General features: G+C 42.8%; 1 protein-coding gene across 3 annotated transcripts; it reads right to left on the reverse strand.

Moving 5' to 3' along the window:
* Positions 1-10: 10 nt before the first annotated feature.
* On the reverse strand, positions 11-16,761 carry SEC23B (SEC23 homolog B, COPII component). 3 transcript variants are annotated; one of them, XR_002111609.3, is made up of 20 exons: positions 16,218-16,757; positions 14,372-14,429; positions 13,676-13,762; positions 13,240-13,476; positions 12,769-12,854; positions 11,824-11,968; positions 11,106-11,264; positions 10,152-10,267; positions 9,226-9,349; positions 8,765-8,845; positions 8,386-8,475; positions 7,532-7,638; positions 7,259-7,412; positions 5,782-5,859; positions 5,357-5,518; positions 4,429-4,515; positions 2,886-3,041; positions 1,574-1,639; positions 915-1,054; positions 11-455 (listed from the first exon to the last, which is right to left on the reverse strand). XR_002111609.3 is itself a non-coding variant. In XM_003203757.5 (19 exons), exons 1-19 carry the CDS (start codon positions 16,436-16,438, stop codon positions 366-368), a joined length of 2,304 nt encoding a protein of 767 aa, XP_003203805.1. In that variant the 5' UTR covers positions 16,439-16,753; the 3' UTR covers positions 11-365. The 3 variants fall into 3 exon arrangements, 2 of the variants coding, with proteins under 2 accessions (XP_003203805.1, XP_085075136.1); XM_003203757.5 differs by lacking the exon at positions 915-1,054 and having other exon boundaries at positions 16,218-16,753; XM_085219010.1 differs by lacking the exons at positions 11-455; positions 915-1,054; positions 1,574-1,639 and adding an exon at positions 3,558-3,635 and having other exon boundaries at positions 2,900-3,041; positions 16,218-16,761.
* Positions 16,762-17,514: the final 753 nt, after the last annotated feature.

The following is a 17,514-nucleotide window of genomic DNA, read 5'->3' on the forward strand; positions in this document are numbered from 1 at the left end:
GCACTCAGTATTAATGCTTTTCTTATCCAGTTTTATTTTATATTAATTCAGCCCCTGGTTGCCTAAAGCCACCACTTCAGCCCACAGAACATTACATATTAAGCTAAGGCTGCAAAGATCTACACCGGATAAAACGTACTTTGGCTCCTGATGCAGTATGAGAAAAGTAGCATAAACAATAGAGATAAAAAGGAATACAAATAAATTAATATCTAGAAGGGCAAAGTACTAAGCTCTCCCCACATATTTATTTCATTTCATACTTAAAAACTTTAGTCTAAAAGGAAATGTAAATAAATCGTTCCGCTTCCATCATCACCGCAATGTATGTCACTCTCCCGTTTGTGCTGCTGGGTTCAATCAAGTCACGCTGCACTGGAGACCGCCAGCTTCTTGAGGTGGTCCATGAACACCTGCAGACTGACGTCATCCGTCAGGATTGGGGCTCCTGATTCCTGCAGAGGAATTAAGGAAATAAATAATGAGCATCAAATAGCACTGCTGGCCCTAGGGACTAAGCAAAAGCAAAGCAAATGTCAGCACTAGGATAACTGCCTGCTAAACCCTTTCCCCTTGAAGGGTAGTCTAGTAGTTGACAATATCTTTCAGCGCCACCTGCACTATTGCAGAGAAGTCTCTTCCTTCTAATGCATTAGGAAGGTTTCTGCTCAAGGCTCTACAGAAACAAGACAGAAGACATTAAAAACTATTACTGTTAGAAAAATCAGATCTGTACATTTCTGTATGCTAGTTACAGAAAACTAAATACACTAACTGTGGACTAACAGTTTTACATCAGATTTGTAACAGAAGGCAAATATCAATTTCCACATCAGCTCATCTAAAACCTGCAAGAGTTTCTCTATCAGCTGCTTCCATCAGTAGCAGCCACAAAATACATTCTCCTTGTCTACCTGTGCACTACTTAGGTAACTTGGATACTGGAAAGATGACAGAGACAAAAGCACTGCTGCTGGAAACCACTGATCTCCTGCTGTCATCACGCTGCTGAGGTACTGGGCTGTTCTGCAGCACCTCTACTAGGACAGCCACCCTTTAGAAAAAGCAAAAAAATAAAAATAAAAATCACAATATGCTGAAAATCTGGGGGAAATTCCATCCAAGAACAGAAGCAGGTGTTTCATCACGTCCAGGCTTGAAAACTTTATTCTGAGCACGGTGTAATCTAGTGCTCACCACCAGATCTCTTTATCTCGACAACCATGGACTTCAATTATCAGGATGAGTAAGAATCTAATCTGTCTAAGAGACAAATCTATTCACTCGGTTGTCTTTTAAAATGCAACAGCTATTACAAGGTCAGATAGTAATTTCATCACAGATCAATTGGTGCACAGAAATAACCTTGTTTCCTTGTATTCCAAAGCACTATTTCAAAGTTTTTCAAAGCCAACCATGTATGTCTTGCAAAAAGCTGTTAGATAAGAAGAGCAGGACAAATACAACCCGTTCCCAGTCTGAGGCCAAATACTATGAGATAAAATAGGACAGCAACTATGCAGACAATTATTTGGCCGTATTCCCAAACACGAGTGGCTCTTCCATTGCTTACCTGTCCCCATGCATAGAGGTTATTGTGGGTTTGAGAAGGGTTCACTTTAGACAACAGGAATCGAGCCTATAAAGACAAAACGTGGGAAAAACATTTTTGCAGTATGACAGAAATGTCAGCTTCCCTAAGACTTATCTCCTCAGATACATGACTGGTGATGTTCGCCTGCTTTTACAAAGAAAGTACTTGTTTATGAAACAAAGCTATTTCTGAACTCAGAAACTTGTTTCATAAACAATTTCACTGGACTTAAAAATAAGAATCTGCTTACTTTTAATGGCAATACTCTGAAAGGATAAATGTTTGGGAAAGATTTTACCACACAGCTGTGACTCCCATGGAACAGACAACAGTACTGCTACAATGTGTTACAGTTTTACAAATTATTTTGAAAGAAATACTGTTAAGGAACATCACATAACAGAGTAAGATTGAGGAAGAAACCTGGGGGGAGGAAAAGGAGGAATCAAGTTAAAAGTCAGGGTACACTGCTGTTATCTCAAAAAGAGAGAAACAATCTGATTGCATTCCTTTCCCTGCTGTTATTCTGGAGTTAGTTGGTGGTGGCAGATTTCTATGAGAAAACTCTCTGCCCTCCATTTCAAAATGGTAACATCACCTTTTAAGTTTCTCCAAGTGCTCTGCTATAGCAAGTGATGCTTGTCAAGCAGGGCAGCTCTAGTTTCATGCAACAAGGAATGGCATCATGGCATCAGCAATTTCACTTTTATAGTAAGCTCTTTTCCATACATCAGAAAAGAGGTTAGTGGAGAATCAGGGCAACATGCTTAAATCAGAAATTAATAAAGTTTTGTTTTGGAGCACCAATTCCTGCCTCTTCACTTCTACAAACAACAGGCTACCAATAGACTGAACTATTGTAATTCCAGGAAGAGTCAAAATAGAGACCATTTTATATTCTCATCTGGCATGTGAGAATAAAAGAACAGATTTTAAAACATTCAGCATGACTGATTGCCCTAGCCAACTAACTGCACTCCCTGTCTCAGGAAGTTTAGGTACACAGCAAAACTATTCACTTCCCACTGCTCAAGGAATAAAAAGATATTTACACTGGCTTTTTTTTCCCCCTTCTCTTTCCATCCTCAGAAGTCAAAAACACATGCAAGGAGCAACTGGCTTATTAAAAGACATGGATGCATTAAGAGCTCATGGGAAAGTATACAAGCTCTTACTTTTAAGAGCTAAATAACCACTGTGTTTAACTTACAGAACCGTTTACTTAGTAAAACAAGAAAAGACAGGTATTTGCATTGTTCAGCAGAGAGGGTTTTTGGATAAATCTCCTTACCTGGCTGCCCCCATGTTCAGTGTGGACATAACGTGGCATTGGGAATCTGGTCTGCAAGATTTCCTGAGCATCATCCAGTGGAGCTTGCAGTAGGTGCTTGAAGTTTTCATATTCAGGCATGTCTTGGTAACCAGCTTTCTGCCACTGTGCAATAGTCTGTTCACAGGGAGAGGGAGGAAATGAAGAGATAGCAGAGATGTGGACAAGCCTCCCCTTCTTAACCAGCACATCTTAAGGTAGCAGAACATTACGTGCATTTCTGGTTACACAGAGCAGGACAAACACATGCTTTCACTATTCTGTCAATAGTATTGTTTAGTTTCTGTCTGTTCCTTAAGAACATGCACTAAACACAAAATTGGGTAGTAGTCTGTGCAGTACAAGAGCCAATTGTTCAAAGTGAACTTCAAGCCATTTTGCTTCTGCCTACCTCAACTTAAAAGTGTAAAGCATTTATAAATCAGTGACATTCCAAATCTGATTTGGTGTTAAGTGGAACAGTCACTGCCTTACATTCTTTTAAGGTCCACATTTCTTATAGTTCCACTTGTAGTTCATATATTTAACATTTCCATTGTCTAATTTTACCCGGTTGAGTCACTTGCTTCCCAACAGTTGAGGTAAGTAGGCTGTTTAAGTAACCTGTGTTTAAAGTAACCTGTGAAGGCTTACTGTCACTATTGACTCCACCATCCAACTCCTGCTTGTGTGGACTGTGCATCACTGCTCGCCTTTCAGAGAGGACAAATACTACTTGGAAGAATGTGGGGAGATGATAATGGAGCAGCTGCAGGCCACCACGCCAAACTTTAAGCAGTCATAAAAAGTCAGTAGCTCAGTTCAAAAACAAAGAGAAGAGTTAAAACACCTCTCCAAAAAATTCTAACAGGAAGGTCAGACCATAAGCCAAGCTGAGCTTATTTAAATTCCAATTTGATGTCATGTTTAGGTAGAAAAAATTGCATGAAAGGTACTCCCCAAACAAGACTGAAAAGAATGTGAGAGGGAAAAAAAAGCATTAAATAAAAGGGACATTTCTAGAGAAAGAAGAGAGAAGCAAGCCAGCTTCACCCTCTACATCATAACTTCTTTAGAGTGTGAGATGTTTCTATCATCCAGCTGCAGTAGCTTAGTGCTCCCTCACAAAACCTGACAGGATTCCAGCACAGATCTACAGGTCCTCATACTGAAACGGCACTGGAAAGCCAAGGCTTTAGATACTGATCTAAATTTAGAGGTTCAGAAGGAGCCTACATCTCAGTACAAGAATAGCTGTAAAGAACAGCCAGTACTCAAAAAGTACAAGCTTTTAGTTTCTTTTAACTTTTTTAGTTAGCAAGCTAACTCGATAGCTATTTCTCACAGCAGAACATATGCTTAACTACTCCAGTAGGATTTTAATGCATTACAACTGGGAACAGGCATACAATGTCATTATGCTAAAGGTAAGCTTTGCAAGTGGTTCATTTTATACTAACAGTAGCATTGTTTGCATGTGTGGCAAGAGGAGGAGAGTTCAGAGAGAGAATACATCTCACCGTACCTCACCAAGGTAGATAACTATCTGGAAGAAAGTATCCATCAGTAGAATTCTGTCGGGAAGAATGCTGCTGCTGTCCAAAAGCACTGGCTATGGAAAATAAAGGTCAATCATTAAAACCTCGAAACTGTATTAACCTTACAGTTCAGCTGAACTGTAAGCTGAACAACTTGTTCAGCCTCGCATGTACAGAGGAGTGTTGTGTCTGTCAAGGGCTGCTGTTCATGTGAATGTTTCAGAGTACCACCAGCCTCCTGTGGCATCACTGAACCGAGCAGCAGGTCCTCAGCTACCGTATGAAATGCAGTATGTGAGAAAGCAATTCCTATGGCTATCAAGTTTAATGACCTTGAGAAGCCAAGAAAAATAAGAGATTTAATACATACACTAGGGCAAATGCTGCCAGAATGGTGTTAAAGTGTTTCTGCGGCAGCTTCTGCATTTCTTTCCTGCCAGATACACTGCAGTCAACGTAAATTAATAAAGTCTATATAGCAGTTGAATGTTGCTGCTTAAACAGCTGAAAACAAGCAGCTGGACTCAATCTCTAGAGGCCCCTTCCAACCCCTACAATTCTGTGCTAATGACCTGGAAGGGCAGAGGCTTGCTGACTTACATGGAGGAGATGGCCTCTGGCAGAGAAGCAGCAGCACTACTGAGCTGCCAAGACGCCAGATATGGCATTAGCTTTTTGGAGCTTCTTTTTTGGGCATGTCTGTGTATTTTAAAAGCCACTGAAAGTATAAATTACGTACTAAGAGTAAGCCTACTGAAAATATAACTTGTATTGTATAGTGCCCCATCTCATCCCTTAGTAATTACTTTAACTAAGAAAAACAAAGTAAGAACCTTTTTAGTGAACTAATGTTATCCCGACTGAATGCTCATTATTTTGGATTGATTCACCTCTCTCTGTTAAACACAGACTTACCTCAGGAGGTCCATGGAAAGAATAAGCATAAAGGATGGGCTGAATCATAATGAGAGACTGAGTGAGATCTTGCCTAGCAAAGTGGTGACGGTAATAAGAAGATTCATCTGGACTGTTATTGAAGACCTGCAGGAATGGGGAGCGTCGCAAATGGAACATGAACTGCATCAGAAAGATGAGTGAGAAGTGTCAGTGAGTTGCCAAAGCTTCTGCACCTTGCAAACAGCAAACCCCCTGAAAAAAGTCTCCCAGTGAACTCCTCAGAGTTCTTAACTTACCAGTTTTTTCTAACACTGAACTACAAGACCACCCAACAAATTCAAAAAGCATCTGCTCCTTCCCTCACAAATCTGATTCATGGTACAAGACGCTTTACCATCATTCACCCTTGCAAACTTTTCCCATAGTTGCAAGAAGGTTCTTACCTGGGGATACAAAGAAAATGATTCCGACAATCTAAAGGAGTTGGGATCATCTTTGTTGTATTGTCCAAATTTCTGACACTGTTGGAAGCAAAATGCAAACTTTGTTTATATCTCCCTGAGAATCAACATTTTTTTTGAATGAGTTTTGTATGTTTTTAAACAGAGCAAACAAGTCATGAACATGACAGCAAGAACTTAATAGGTCAGTAGCTTCTGTATCTTACTGGAGTGACAATGACAATTCAATCACCTTATTTTACGTATATAAAAATCTTCTATTTTGAATCCAGATTCAAAGTTATTTAAGAATGAAATAAATAGTGCTTCTAGTACCACCCATTTTTTTCCACTGGATCATCATCATACTTAATGTGCTTTGTACACTATGAAACACCTCCGCAGCATCTCCTACTTCCTTCTAAAGCAACAGCAGACTAAAATTTCACTAGATGCTTCACTGAAAACAAGCAGTTTGTCAATGGTTTATGGGCTGGTTTGACCCGGTTCCATGACTAGCAGGGTGATCTTTATCAATTTCCTTATAAATTTTAAAAAATTTTATCAACCACAAATCACAATCCACAATCCAGAGTCCACAATCATTTCAGCATGCAGTATACTCCGTGTGTTTCAGTGTTCAAACTTTTATTTGATATTGTCTCTTTTTTTCCAGCATCTGACGTGCCCTAGCTGTTAGTGTGAAATTCATGAGTGTTCAGATTAAGACAGAACTGATTGAGATACTGGCAATTCAGGCCTGTGAAATCTGAAGAAAGAGACAGTATGAAGATGCAGAACAATGCCACAAGCTGGGAAGGATAACTCCCCTGAACTTCATCCTAGTGAGATCCTATCTGAATGCTGTATCCAGTTTGAGGCTTCCTAGTTCAAGACAGACATGGATATATTGAAGCAAGGCCAGCAGACGCCAGCATGCTGGCAAAGGACCAGCGCCCTAAAAAGCTGGGTTTGTTCAGTCTGGAATCTGGCGTTATGCTATGTATAGCTACCCAGCACATAACTGAAGAAACTGGAATTCTGACTGGATATAAAAAATAATAATAGTAAGTCACACTAACTGTGATCAAATGTTAAAACAGGCTATCAAGAAACAAGACAAATTCCATCCTTGGAGATCATAAAGCTCACCTGAACAAGACCCACAGCATCTAACTGCAACACGAAACTAGCCCTGCTTAAGCAGTGTTGAGAACTGTAGAGGTCCCTTCCCACCTGCATTATCATTTTACTATTACTTCTTTAATCTCAATGTTTAATTCTTTCATCACGATGGGATGCTTATTTATCCCATCACCAACTTACTGATCATACAGCCTTCGTAGTTATCACATACTATGAGACCACAATCAGAGCACAAATGAAGCAAGTCAGTCTGGAAAAAGAATGGTGTTTTCAATCCAAGCGATCATTTTAAGTGAAAATAAGACTGCTGCCGAGTCCACTCCATCAATCTTACCAATCTGATCAGCTGTCTGTCCAGCCATCGCAGTACATCAGGTCCCTCCTCAGACTCAGCTCTGTATACTCCAAGCCGTGCCATCAGCACAGCAGCTGCTTCCTGGTCAAATGCAGCTTCTATGTGCTGGAGCTGACTTTGTGCATCTGCCCAGCTAAAGGATTAGTAAAGGGTTAGTGCAAAGTCTGTCATCAGCAAAACCCAATCCACATTTTTCCCCCATGCCAAATACATTTCTGCAATTCTGTCAAAGAACCAGCATGAGGTACTTACTTTCTGGCTATGGTGGTGACACGAATTCGTTTCTGTGTGCTGGAGTGTTGATACTGAGTGACAAACTGTACTGCCCCTCGGCCTCCCTGAGGTATTGGTGCATTGTGCTGCAAATTAAACAAGGAAAGTCTTCAACATAGGCTGGCTTTGCATACTAGAGACAAATCCAGGGCATCTGCTAAACAGAGTTAAGTTCAAGCTTGAGATGGACCATGGAAGAGACACACATCTGTTAATGTTGTATTTTATAAGAGCCTTCAAAGCCAAGTGGTTCTGGGTGCATTTTTAATTCCATACCTGACATTTATCAGCTTGTCCTTTAAAGGATGGCAGCAACTTATTTATCATCTCCGTAACACTGAACATTAGTGTGGCAGTACAAGGTCTGACTAAAGATCCTTTGGGCCCTATTCCCAACAATAGGGAGTCCACGCAGCAGAGTGGGAGTGAAATAGAATTCCTTTGGTTTAGTACTCCTAGTTACCACGTGCTCAGAAGCTTCCCTGAAGTTGCTTCTGAGCTATCTGATAACAAATTGGAGGACAAATTCTCCAAGAAGTGAGACATTTGTGCTTTTATTCTCCACAGCATTAATAGCAAAAAGACATTTTCTTCTTTGTGAAATGAATGCCATCAGAAGATAAGAAGAAAGAACGCAATTTATGTATGAAGTAAAAATATGATGCCATTTACAAATATGGAAACAACCCCTATGAATTTTACTTTGGCACAAAACACTTATCTACTCTGCAACCATTCATTCACAACACAAAAGATGCCATTGGACTTCCTGGTCCTGTTACAAACAGTTGGTAAATAAAAATGAAGACAAAAAAAGAAAAGCCAGGGCTGACCTGATTTACCACTTCAAAGTAAATGGCCAGAGTTGTGCAGGGATCCAGACCACAAATTTTCCACTGAGATGTTCCTCCAATTCCAAGTTCCTGCATAGAATCGAAAAGAAAACAGCCTTTTAGTATTTGGCAGTAGTTAAGGTCAGCTCATGTTAAATTCTGATCAGAGACACAAGGCAACCTTTTTGCATTTCTTATCTTTGGGATGTGGATTAACTTACTGAGGGTAATACAGTTAGAAGGCAGCCTTATGGGACAAGAATTTAGTCCAAAAGCACTGCCTTTTCTCACATTCTATCTAAGCACTAGGTTTCGACAGAAATTTTGCACCCTTTGTTTCCTACTTAATATAGTTGTTCTTTTCATGTTGAAAACGTACATTTTCAGAAACACATGGTCCTTTCACATTCAGGGATACACATGGTCCAATAGCACCTGCAATTTTCAGCTCTCTGGATGTCTAGAACAACACAAAAAAAGTTGTTAAAAAAAATCAAGTTAGTCAAATAGAACACACAGACTAAATCAGATGCTCAGCTTTGATCAGAAGGTGAATATATAAGGCTGCCACGGAAAGCATCCTTGAGTACATTCCCAAGGTAACCTACTGCCTCAGTTGGTGAATGTAAGCTCAGTTGTTGTTTTCTTTAACCCACAAATTTAATAAACTTTCAAATAAAAAATGCCTTCACTCATTCCAATATGATGCTTTTTCCAAAGAAGGCACTACAGCTGACCTCAAAGACATAAATTTTCTACACACAGATATCTAGAAAACTTCTCTAATCAACAGCACTCACACTTCTAAGTTAATGTCACCTAATTAAACTGATCTCTCACCTTCACTTCCAAATTTGCACCAAAAGCCATCCGAAATTCCCCATTGAGCCCTTTGTTGAATACCCGCTGGAAGGTCTGCTTGAAGAGGGAAGTGTTGAAGGAATCTCCCATCACCATGTGTCCTCTGAGAAGGAAAAAAAAAAAACACACAAGGTAACTGAAACAATTGAGAACTAGAAGCATATCACCAAGGATACAACCCCTCCAACTCTCATGCATGCAAATACAGGCAGAAACTTTTTAAAGCATGCCTTTGCATAGGTAGAATTGGCATTAGGGAATGTAGATTCATGGATGCCTCCAAAGCCAGACAAGTTAGTGCTCCATTTCCGCCAGCTTGCTTCCTCAACTATATTTATTGTCATCCCTTCAGCTGCCTTAAAAATGCTCCTGTTTCCACTGGTTACGAACACCTCTACCCAGAAGAGAGCCTTGCTCAGCCTACTTCCGCTAAGAAAGCAAAACGAGCTGTTAAGCATGAGAAAATCTGGCCAACATAATGAAAGCATCTACCCACCATGCCTGAAGCTCTGCTATTCTGATGGCACTGCAGTCACGCACACACCACAGCAGAGGGGATCTATGTCCCACCAGTTCTGTACAGGGTACTTGCTACCTCCCAGGGTGTTTGAAGGTGACAGAAGACATTTGCAAGACACGTTGCATCATGCTTTAGAATACCTTTCTCCAAAGCAGGACATTGAGTTTTCTACCAGCAGTTAACTCTTATGCTACTTTGAAGCTTCAGAAATGTAGACTGGGATCAGGGGAGGTTTGCCATGTAACTCCTGGCAAAATCACAATTTAGAATAAATGACAAAAATCTCACCCTTTTGCACTCATAAAAAACTAACTGCTTTTTGAAGTGTTCTCCCCCTCCAAAAAAAATAAAAGTACCATCTTCGTGTTTCCTGTTACAGACATACCCTGTGAGGTTTGCACAACATTTCATCTCTAGCAGTCCAGTCTGATCCAGGGCGCAGGCGTAGATATCGATGCAGTGACCATTGGTGGCAGTGCGATTGGCCAGAGTCTCATAGTGCTGGGGAGAACAGACAACACACACAATATTCAGGAATATTTAGGATGCTGCATCAGGCAATTTTTCCTCTGCTCTCCAGCTGAAGTCGACACACTGATGCACAAAGCAAAAATGAAGCCGTTGCCAGTGCTGTAAAGGTAAGGAGCTGTCTGCTTGAAAAAAAGTTTTCCTCCTAGGATGTTTGCTCATGGATAAACTTGAGCTGCAAGTTGCAAGTGTAGAGAATACACGACTTGCTACCATCACAGCACAGGCTCTTTGTGATACAGAACCTAAAGGTTTCTAGGTGATAGTTAAGAGGATAAGTACCATACTACTTCCTCTATGCTGACAGGCACATTTCATACTTAATACTTTAACTATTCTTTCACATGTCAAGAGAAAAAGGAGCCTTCATGGAAATCACCAGTTCTTGGAGTACAGGCTTGTTTTTTTCCCCTTTCCTGAATGAGATAAAAGGACCTCCACTCACCATCAGCTGGATGAGAGCACTGAAATACTTCCTTCTCTGAGAAGGCACAAGACCATACTTGAAGAAGCAACTAACAGTAAGACTCTCATCCGTCCTTTGACCATTCTCATGGCTAAACACACAGAAAGGCTCATGCATTCTATGAACAGCTGTGCAAATGTCTGGACATACTGATTCCATACTAAGAAAATAAGACTTCTGTTACCTACAGAAGGATACTGAAAGCTGTCTACATAGGTTCGGTTACCTCCTTCCTCCCAACCCCATTCTGTATTCCAGCACTCACATTTGTTTAAACACTCCCTGCCACACAACAAACCTAAGATGTTTTGTGTGTTTTCTCCCCCAGCTGACATCAGCACCTACTTTGGTGGCCTTCTTCATGAACCTCGCGTTGTCCTTCTCTATGTCATGCCAGGAACGAATGGGTGTTTTCAATTCATCTCCCACCACCATGCCTGGTCCTTGCGTTGGTGGACCACCTGTAAATAGCATTATTCTCGCTCCTGTGTTTGGAAACGTGCCCTAAAATAAAAATATGGTCTTTTATTAGAACTCAGGGAACAGATGTTTAAAAGGACAGTGTTTTCTTTAGAGAGGAATCTGTACATTATTCTGCAATACCCCCAGGGACCCGTCTCTGTTAAAGGCAGACCTGAAAAACAGCAACACGTTTCCTGACAGGTACCCCCTAGTTTAGACTCAAACTACAGCGATCTTCTCTACAGGAAGTAGTATTCTTTTTACATCTACCTTAGATGACCCTTGCAAAAACAAACAAACAAACAAACAAAAAGAATCAGCGTACATACAATCACCTTCACATGGCAATACACGTAAGAATCAGAAGCCTTTAAACACCTGCACCTTTTACATGGTTTACAATTAAATATAAATTCCTAGCCCACTCAACACCAGCTGGTGCTAACTCGTGCCAGACATCAGCAAAGACAATGCACCAGTGCACCTCAATGTGACTGGGCTGCAAACCAATCTGCACTGAAACCTGTATATGTCTCAGCAAATACTGCCAGGTGCTTGCTTTGCCCAGCTCATCCCTAACAAACAGATGCAATAAAAGTACCTCTAGCAAGCCAACAGCAATTGAAAGAGCTACTCCAGTGGAACGTAAAGGCCTCTTTCCCTGGGTCACTGGCCACGGGTCCCTTTGAAGTTCTCCAAGGAGATCAGTTAAATTCATGTCAATCTTATGTACTGGTTGCAGGAACCTGAAAAATTGAAATGAAGTGTTTTCCCACTTTAAGTGTGCCTCTGTTCCTAGCACACTTTAATTACACTGGAAGAGTTATCAGAAGCAAAACGTTACACAGCACATTACTTTATGTCCAGACTTTCCAAGCTAAGAGGCCTGTGCAAAGTAACAAAATTGATCAAAGGAAGCCATCGGGAACTGACGAGAAGGCAAAATCACTCAAAGAAAAGGACTTTAGTACTGATTTAGTCTATCAAAAGGTAAATGAGCTGCCATGGAAAAAGAAGAGCTGAGAATAAAAACAAACAGCTGTATTCAACAGAGGCAAATATGGCTTCACAGTTCAGGGGTCACTGCCTGCCTACCAACTGTTGTGTTTTGTGTTTTTGTTTTGTTTTTTTTTTTTTATTGATTCAAGCAAGAGCTTGAAGGATTGTTATACTCATAAACAAGGGCCCCAATAGGTGGTCAATCAAAAAGGCTCCTCTCTAAGCATATTCGACCCCTGAACAATATGCTTTCCAAAAACAGCTATACTATACTTTTCAAGGAGAAATCCAGTCTGAATGGCAATTATGTTCCTGTAACTGCAAAATCAAGACACTACAGAAGGCTAAAAAAAAAAAAAAAAAAATCACTCTAGTAAATCTCACCCACTTGTATCACTTGATGCAAGGAAATAACTCTGCCAAGACAACACCATTTGTGTTTTCTTACAAAAACGCCACTTGGAAAAGCTAGGTTTAGAAGTGCGATCCCGAAGGGTATAAAACACCCACCCTGCTCTTCTGCTGGTTGCGTTTATGTAGCACTCACCTGCTTGAAATAACAGGCTGCTCTGGAGCTTGAAGAGGCCTTCCCTGTTGAATGGGGACAGCTGGCCTTGAAAGACCGAGCATATCCTACAGAAAAGACAAAAAAGGAGGCGGAGGAGACTTCAAAATCAAACACTAGACATTGTTTGCTTTCAAGCAATATAGCCTAAAGCCTGCAACCCTTTCGCATTAAAAAAAATTAAAAACTGTGAAATAATTAATATCTGCACTCTCATTAGGAAGACATCAATGGTTCTATTATACAAGATATGAAAAAAATATCTTGGGCATGTTTTCAAAGAATTTACAACAGCAAAAAGAAAGGAGAGGTGTTGAGAGTGAAATAGCATAAAAATAATTAAGAGCACTGAACCTCCTTTCTTTCCCGAAAGCCTGGTGCTTGAAATACCAGCAGTAGTGGCAACACAGCTAAGAGGAACAAGCCACTGGCCTAACAGATGGCAGGACATACCTGTATTTGCTTAGCTGTCAGGTCTTTAGTGCCTCTAAAAACGTAGCTCTTAGAAATTCCTTCACAGCTCAGCTCGTGAACCTGGATCATTCTGCCAAATGTGATAAGCCCCACTAGAGCGTCAGCAGGCAGCAGACTTAGGGACATCTGGAGGGACTCCTTCAGTGCCTGCAAGTCCTCCTCTTCCAAGCACGTGTCGACAACATACAGGAAGATCAATGGCGTCTGCGGGCCTCGCTAATATGGAGAGAGATGGATTTGCTAGGCTTGTACATAAGCTAGGCGACACTTTGTCCGATGACTCCAGACAAAGAATAAAATGAGCCCTATCTCAAGCATCTTACATGAATGTTACTTATTTCTATTATCTTAAGTACAACAAACGCAAAGATATCACAGAATACAATTCTGGAGACCACAAACTATGAATCATTACCTGCACTATATATTCAATTGTTGAAAACTGAGGCATAAGTTCAGCTGGTTGGTTGACTTCAGATATGCCTGCATATGCTGGAGGAAACTGAAAAATAGGACCAAAAATTAGGACAAGCTGCAGGGCAGAAATGTAGGGCTCTCCTCTGCAGTACAGAGTCTTATGATGTATTTATTCAATTCTTTATTTACTACCAACTGCACCAACCTGGTTAACTCATCAGAGACCTGTACTGCTGCTTTGCTAAGCACACACAACAGAGGCCAGAACTACTGACAGTTACTCAGCCCAGTGTAAGTTAAGAATAGGACGAAAGCAGCAGCCACATTAGCCAAAACTTGTTTAGCCGTGTGACTGTTTCTGATAGTAAAAGTCTACCCAAATCTAATAAATTTCATACCCAGGAAGAACAGTAAATGTACCAAAAACCACACTGGAAGCACATGTGATAAAATGGCTTTTTATGCATGTTCTTCATGCTATAAAAATCACTGGCAAAGCAAATGAAAATAAGCAAGATTTTATATAAGAGACTCATTAGCAAGCACTCTGGCCTGGGTTCAGTAAGAGAAAAGGCCACAAGATGAAATCTAGAGAGGCGGAATTTCTGTTTCTTTTAACATCCTTTCCACAGTAAGGTCGTCAATAAAATACTAAAATGCTTTCTGAAAAGACGAAAATGCTGATTCAACATACCTGATTTCTCTGAAAACAGAAATTACAAGCCCAGAGCTTGGCCCGATAGTCAACTTGGCTGCAAGGGAAAGGTGAGGCGTTAGTATAAGTACAGGAACAATTTCACAACTAGCTTCACAGTTGTCTATGCTGATGAGGAAGAAACAGAAAACCAGACACTTCAAATTTATTGATAGTTTTAGGGATTCAGACTCTTGTTCCAATGCCAGAAAGCCTGCTCAGGCAGTGCTGCTGCTTCCAGGCTTGTTAGTGTGAGCGATCACCAACAGATCATCGAAGCTTAGGATGCAGTAGGCAAAGGTTTGCATCTAATCACTCTTCCACTATGCTGAGGCTTATCTCAGTCACCTTACTGTTCGTACAGCTACAGCACAAGTGTTCCAGTCATAGAGCAGCAGAAGCCACTCACTCACATCCTGTACAAACACAGAACAAATTAGCTGTGCCCCAACGAGTTTCCTCTCCTCAACCTATTATGACATGCTACATTGATTGATAGTGCAGTGAAGCCTGACGTTATTCTTCCTTCATGGGTTTGACCTCTTCCTACTTCCTCTTGCTAGTCATTCTGGTTTTTTTGCAGCCCAAAGCTATGCTCTAAGGAAGTATGACAGTAACGTGACTTTGTGACAAAGATTATTCCTCTTACTTTCTCAGCAAAACTCCAAAGAAAACTGATATACTCATACTGGAGCTGGCCTATAAACAAGAGGATGTATAGAAAGCAGAAAATCAAATGGACATCACAACCCAAAGTATAACACCAATATAAACAGCATCTTTGTTTAAGTTTCACCATTCACCATAACATTCTCTAGGATGATAACAGGATTGCCCATTTCCATATTATCTCCAGCTTAACAGCCTCCCTGAGGACACACCTCTCACCTCTGGCAGCTCAGCAGAGGGTGGCATTCAACACATCTCACCAGGCAAGCAAGACTTTCAACATACTCACTATATCTAAGAGAAAGAGGCTACCAAGCACCATGCTGAGAAAAAAGGGGAATTAGGAATAACTATAATTAGTAAGGTTGGAAAAGATCTCTACAATCATCATGTCCAACCATCAACCCTCTTCCCCCATGCCCACTAACCATGTCCCTCAGTGCCTCTCCACGGTTCTTGAACATCTTTAGGGATGGTGATTCTACCACCTCCCTGGGCAGCCTGTGCCAGTGGCTCACTGCTCTTTCTGAGAAGAAATTTTTTCTTATATCCAACCTGAACTTTCCCTGATGCAACCTGAGGCTATTCCCTCTCATCCTATCACTGTTACCTGGGAAAAGAGGCCGACCCCCAGTTCAGCACACTCTCCTTTCAGGTAGTTACAGAGTGCAATAAGGTCTTTCCTGAGCCATCTCTTCTTCAGACTGAACAGCCTCAGTTCCCTCAGCTGCTCCCCATAAGACTCGTACTCCAGACCCTTCACTGCCTTTCTCTAGACAGGCTCCAGGGCCTCAATGCCTTTCTTGCAGTGAGGGGCCCAGCACTGAACGCAGCACTTGAGGCACAGCCTCACCAGAGCTGAGTACAGGGGGATGATGCCCTCCCTGCTCTTGCTGGCTGTACTGTTGCTGATACAAGTCAGGGTGCCGTTGGCCACCTGGGCACATCGCCGGCTCGTGTTCAGCCAGCTGTCAGTTCACATCCCCACAGCCTTTTCCTCCATGCAGCCCTCCAGCCACTCTGCCCCGAGCCTGTAGCGATGCCTGGGGTTGCAATGGCCAAAACACACCCGGTCATGCTGAACATCATCCAGTTATCCTCAGCCCATCCGCCCAGCCTAGAGACATCAGGCACACCGAGATACAAACCAGACGCTCCCCAGCTCAGAGTTGCATACCAGAGCGGGTTGAGCACGGCCTTGCAGGTGGCCCTGCTGCAGAGCACGGGCTCGTACTGCACGGGCGGCAGGTCCGGGCGCTCCCGCAGCGGGGTCAGCAGGCAGGCCAGCGGCACGACCATCCGCGTAGCCTCCAGCCTGCTGGACGGCCACACGTTCCAGCTGAAGCGCACGCCGTCGCGCTCCTCGTTCTGCTGAATGAACTCCAGGTAGGTCGCCATGGGGCCGCGGCAGCTCCGGGTGGAGAGGGGAAGCCGACCTCAGACACGCCGCAAATACCGGCCCGCCCTCCTCACGGAACGAAAGGCCGACAAAAGGCTCCAGCGACCTCAGGCCCGTCTGCGAACGGCGCGGTGCCGCAGCTCGCAGCCGATGTTACCGCTCTTTCCGTCAGGGGCAGCTCGCGGCCCGCACCCCGGCTCCGGCAGCACCCACCCGCCCGCTCTCTCCCGGCAGGCCCCGCGCGGCCAGCAACGCCAGCTCAGCGGTAGGGGCTGCCCTCACACAAGATGGCGGCACCCGCGCCGCTGTTCCACCGCCATCTTGATTAAGGGCATCCCGCCCGCCGTCCTGCGTGACACTAAAAAACGTGGCGGCGGCAGCTGCAGCGTCAGGGAAGCCACGTTAGCTAAGGGCGAATGGAGAGAAAAGGTGCCCCTACCAAACACGGGGAGGCGTCAGCGGGAGGAAGTGGAACCGAGTGGAGGCGGGGATGATGTGTCCGCCGCTGCGGCTGCGTGCAATGGCGCCGCGTGGCCAAGCGCGTCCACAGAGTGGCGAGCTCGTGCTAGGTCACGTAACGGTGTGTGCGCGGTGTGGTACGTTAGCTAAGCACGGCCCTGCGAACAGCGACAAATAGGCGTGCTTCCCGTTTGGATGAAGGGATTTAAGAACGGGTTTCAGGACTTCCAAAAAATTGATAATTTGGGAGTATATTTTCGACGTAAATACGTGGCTTGCAAATTGTCAAATGGAACGCGTTGGGTTAGCAGTCAGACATTCAACTCAAAAATCTGACCGTGGTTCTCTAACACACCTTCACAACCCCTCCCTCACCAGAGAGAAATACCCCTCCCTTCACAGTCACACCTTATCTGTGTCACCGCTTTTTGGCAGTAAGCACAACTGTGAACAGCTGTCAAGGATGAAGCACAGGAGGAGTCATTTCATCCAAAATCTGACCAACACCTGAGTCAGAACTCACCGAGAACTGCAATCCCTACCACCAAACCCCACTGCTGTGTCACAAAAAAAGGTCACGTATCTCACTGGTGCTCGTTTTTTTTTCATGTTTTTA

The sequence above is a fragment of the Meleagris gallopavo genome, chromosome 2, assembly GCF_905368555.1.
Source record: "Meleagris gallopavo chromosome 2, MGAL_WU_HG_1.1, whole genome shotgun sequence".
Lineage (NCBI taxonomy): Eukaryota > Metazoa > Chordata > Aves > Galliformes > Phasianidae > Meleagris > Meleagris gallopavo.

What these genes read in the sequence shown, in the direction of transcription:
- SEC23B (XM_003203757.5), bottom strand. Translation starts at nt 16,438, where the DNA reads ATGGCGACCTACCTGGAGTTCATTCAGCAGAACGAGGAGCGCGACGGC. An exon ending in CAATTGAATATATAGTGCAG is followed by an intron (nt 13,477 to 13,675) that starts GTAATGATTCAT and finishes TCTCCATATTAG; the next exon opens with CGAGGCCCGCAGACGCCATT. An exon ending in ACTTTGAAGTGGTAAATCAG is followed by an intron (nt 7,639 to 8,385) that starts GTCAGCCCTGGC and finishes TTTAATTTGCAG; the next exon opens with CACAATGCACCAATACCTCA.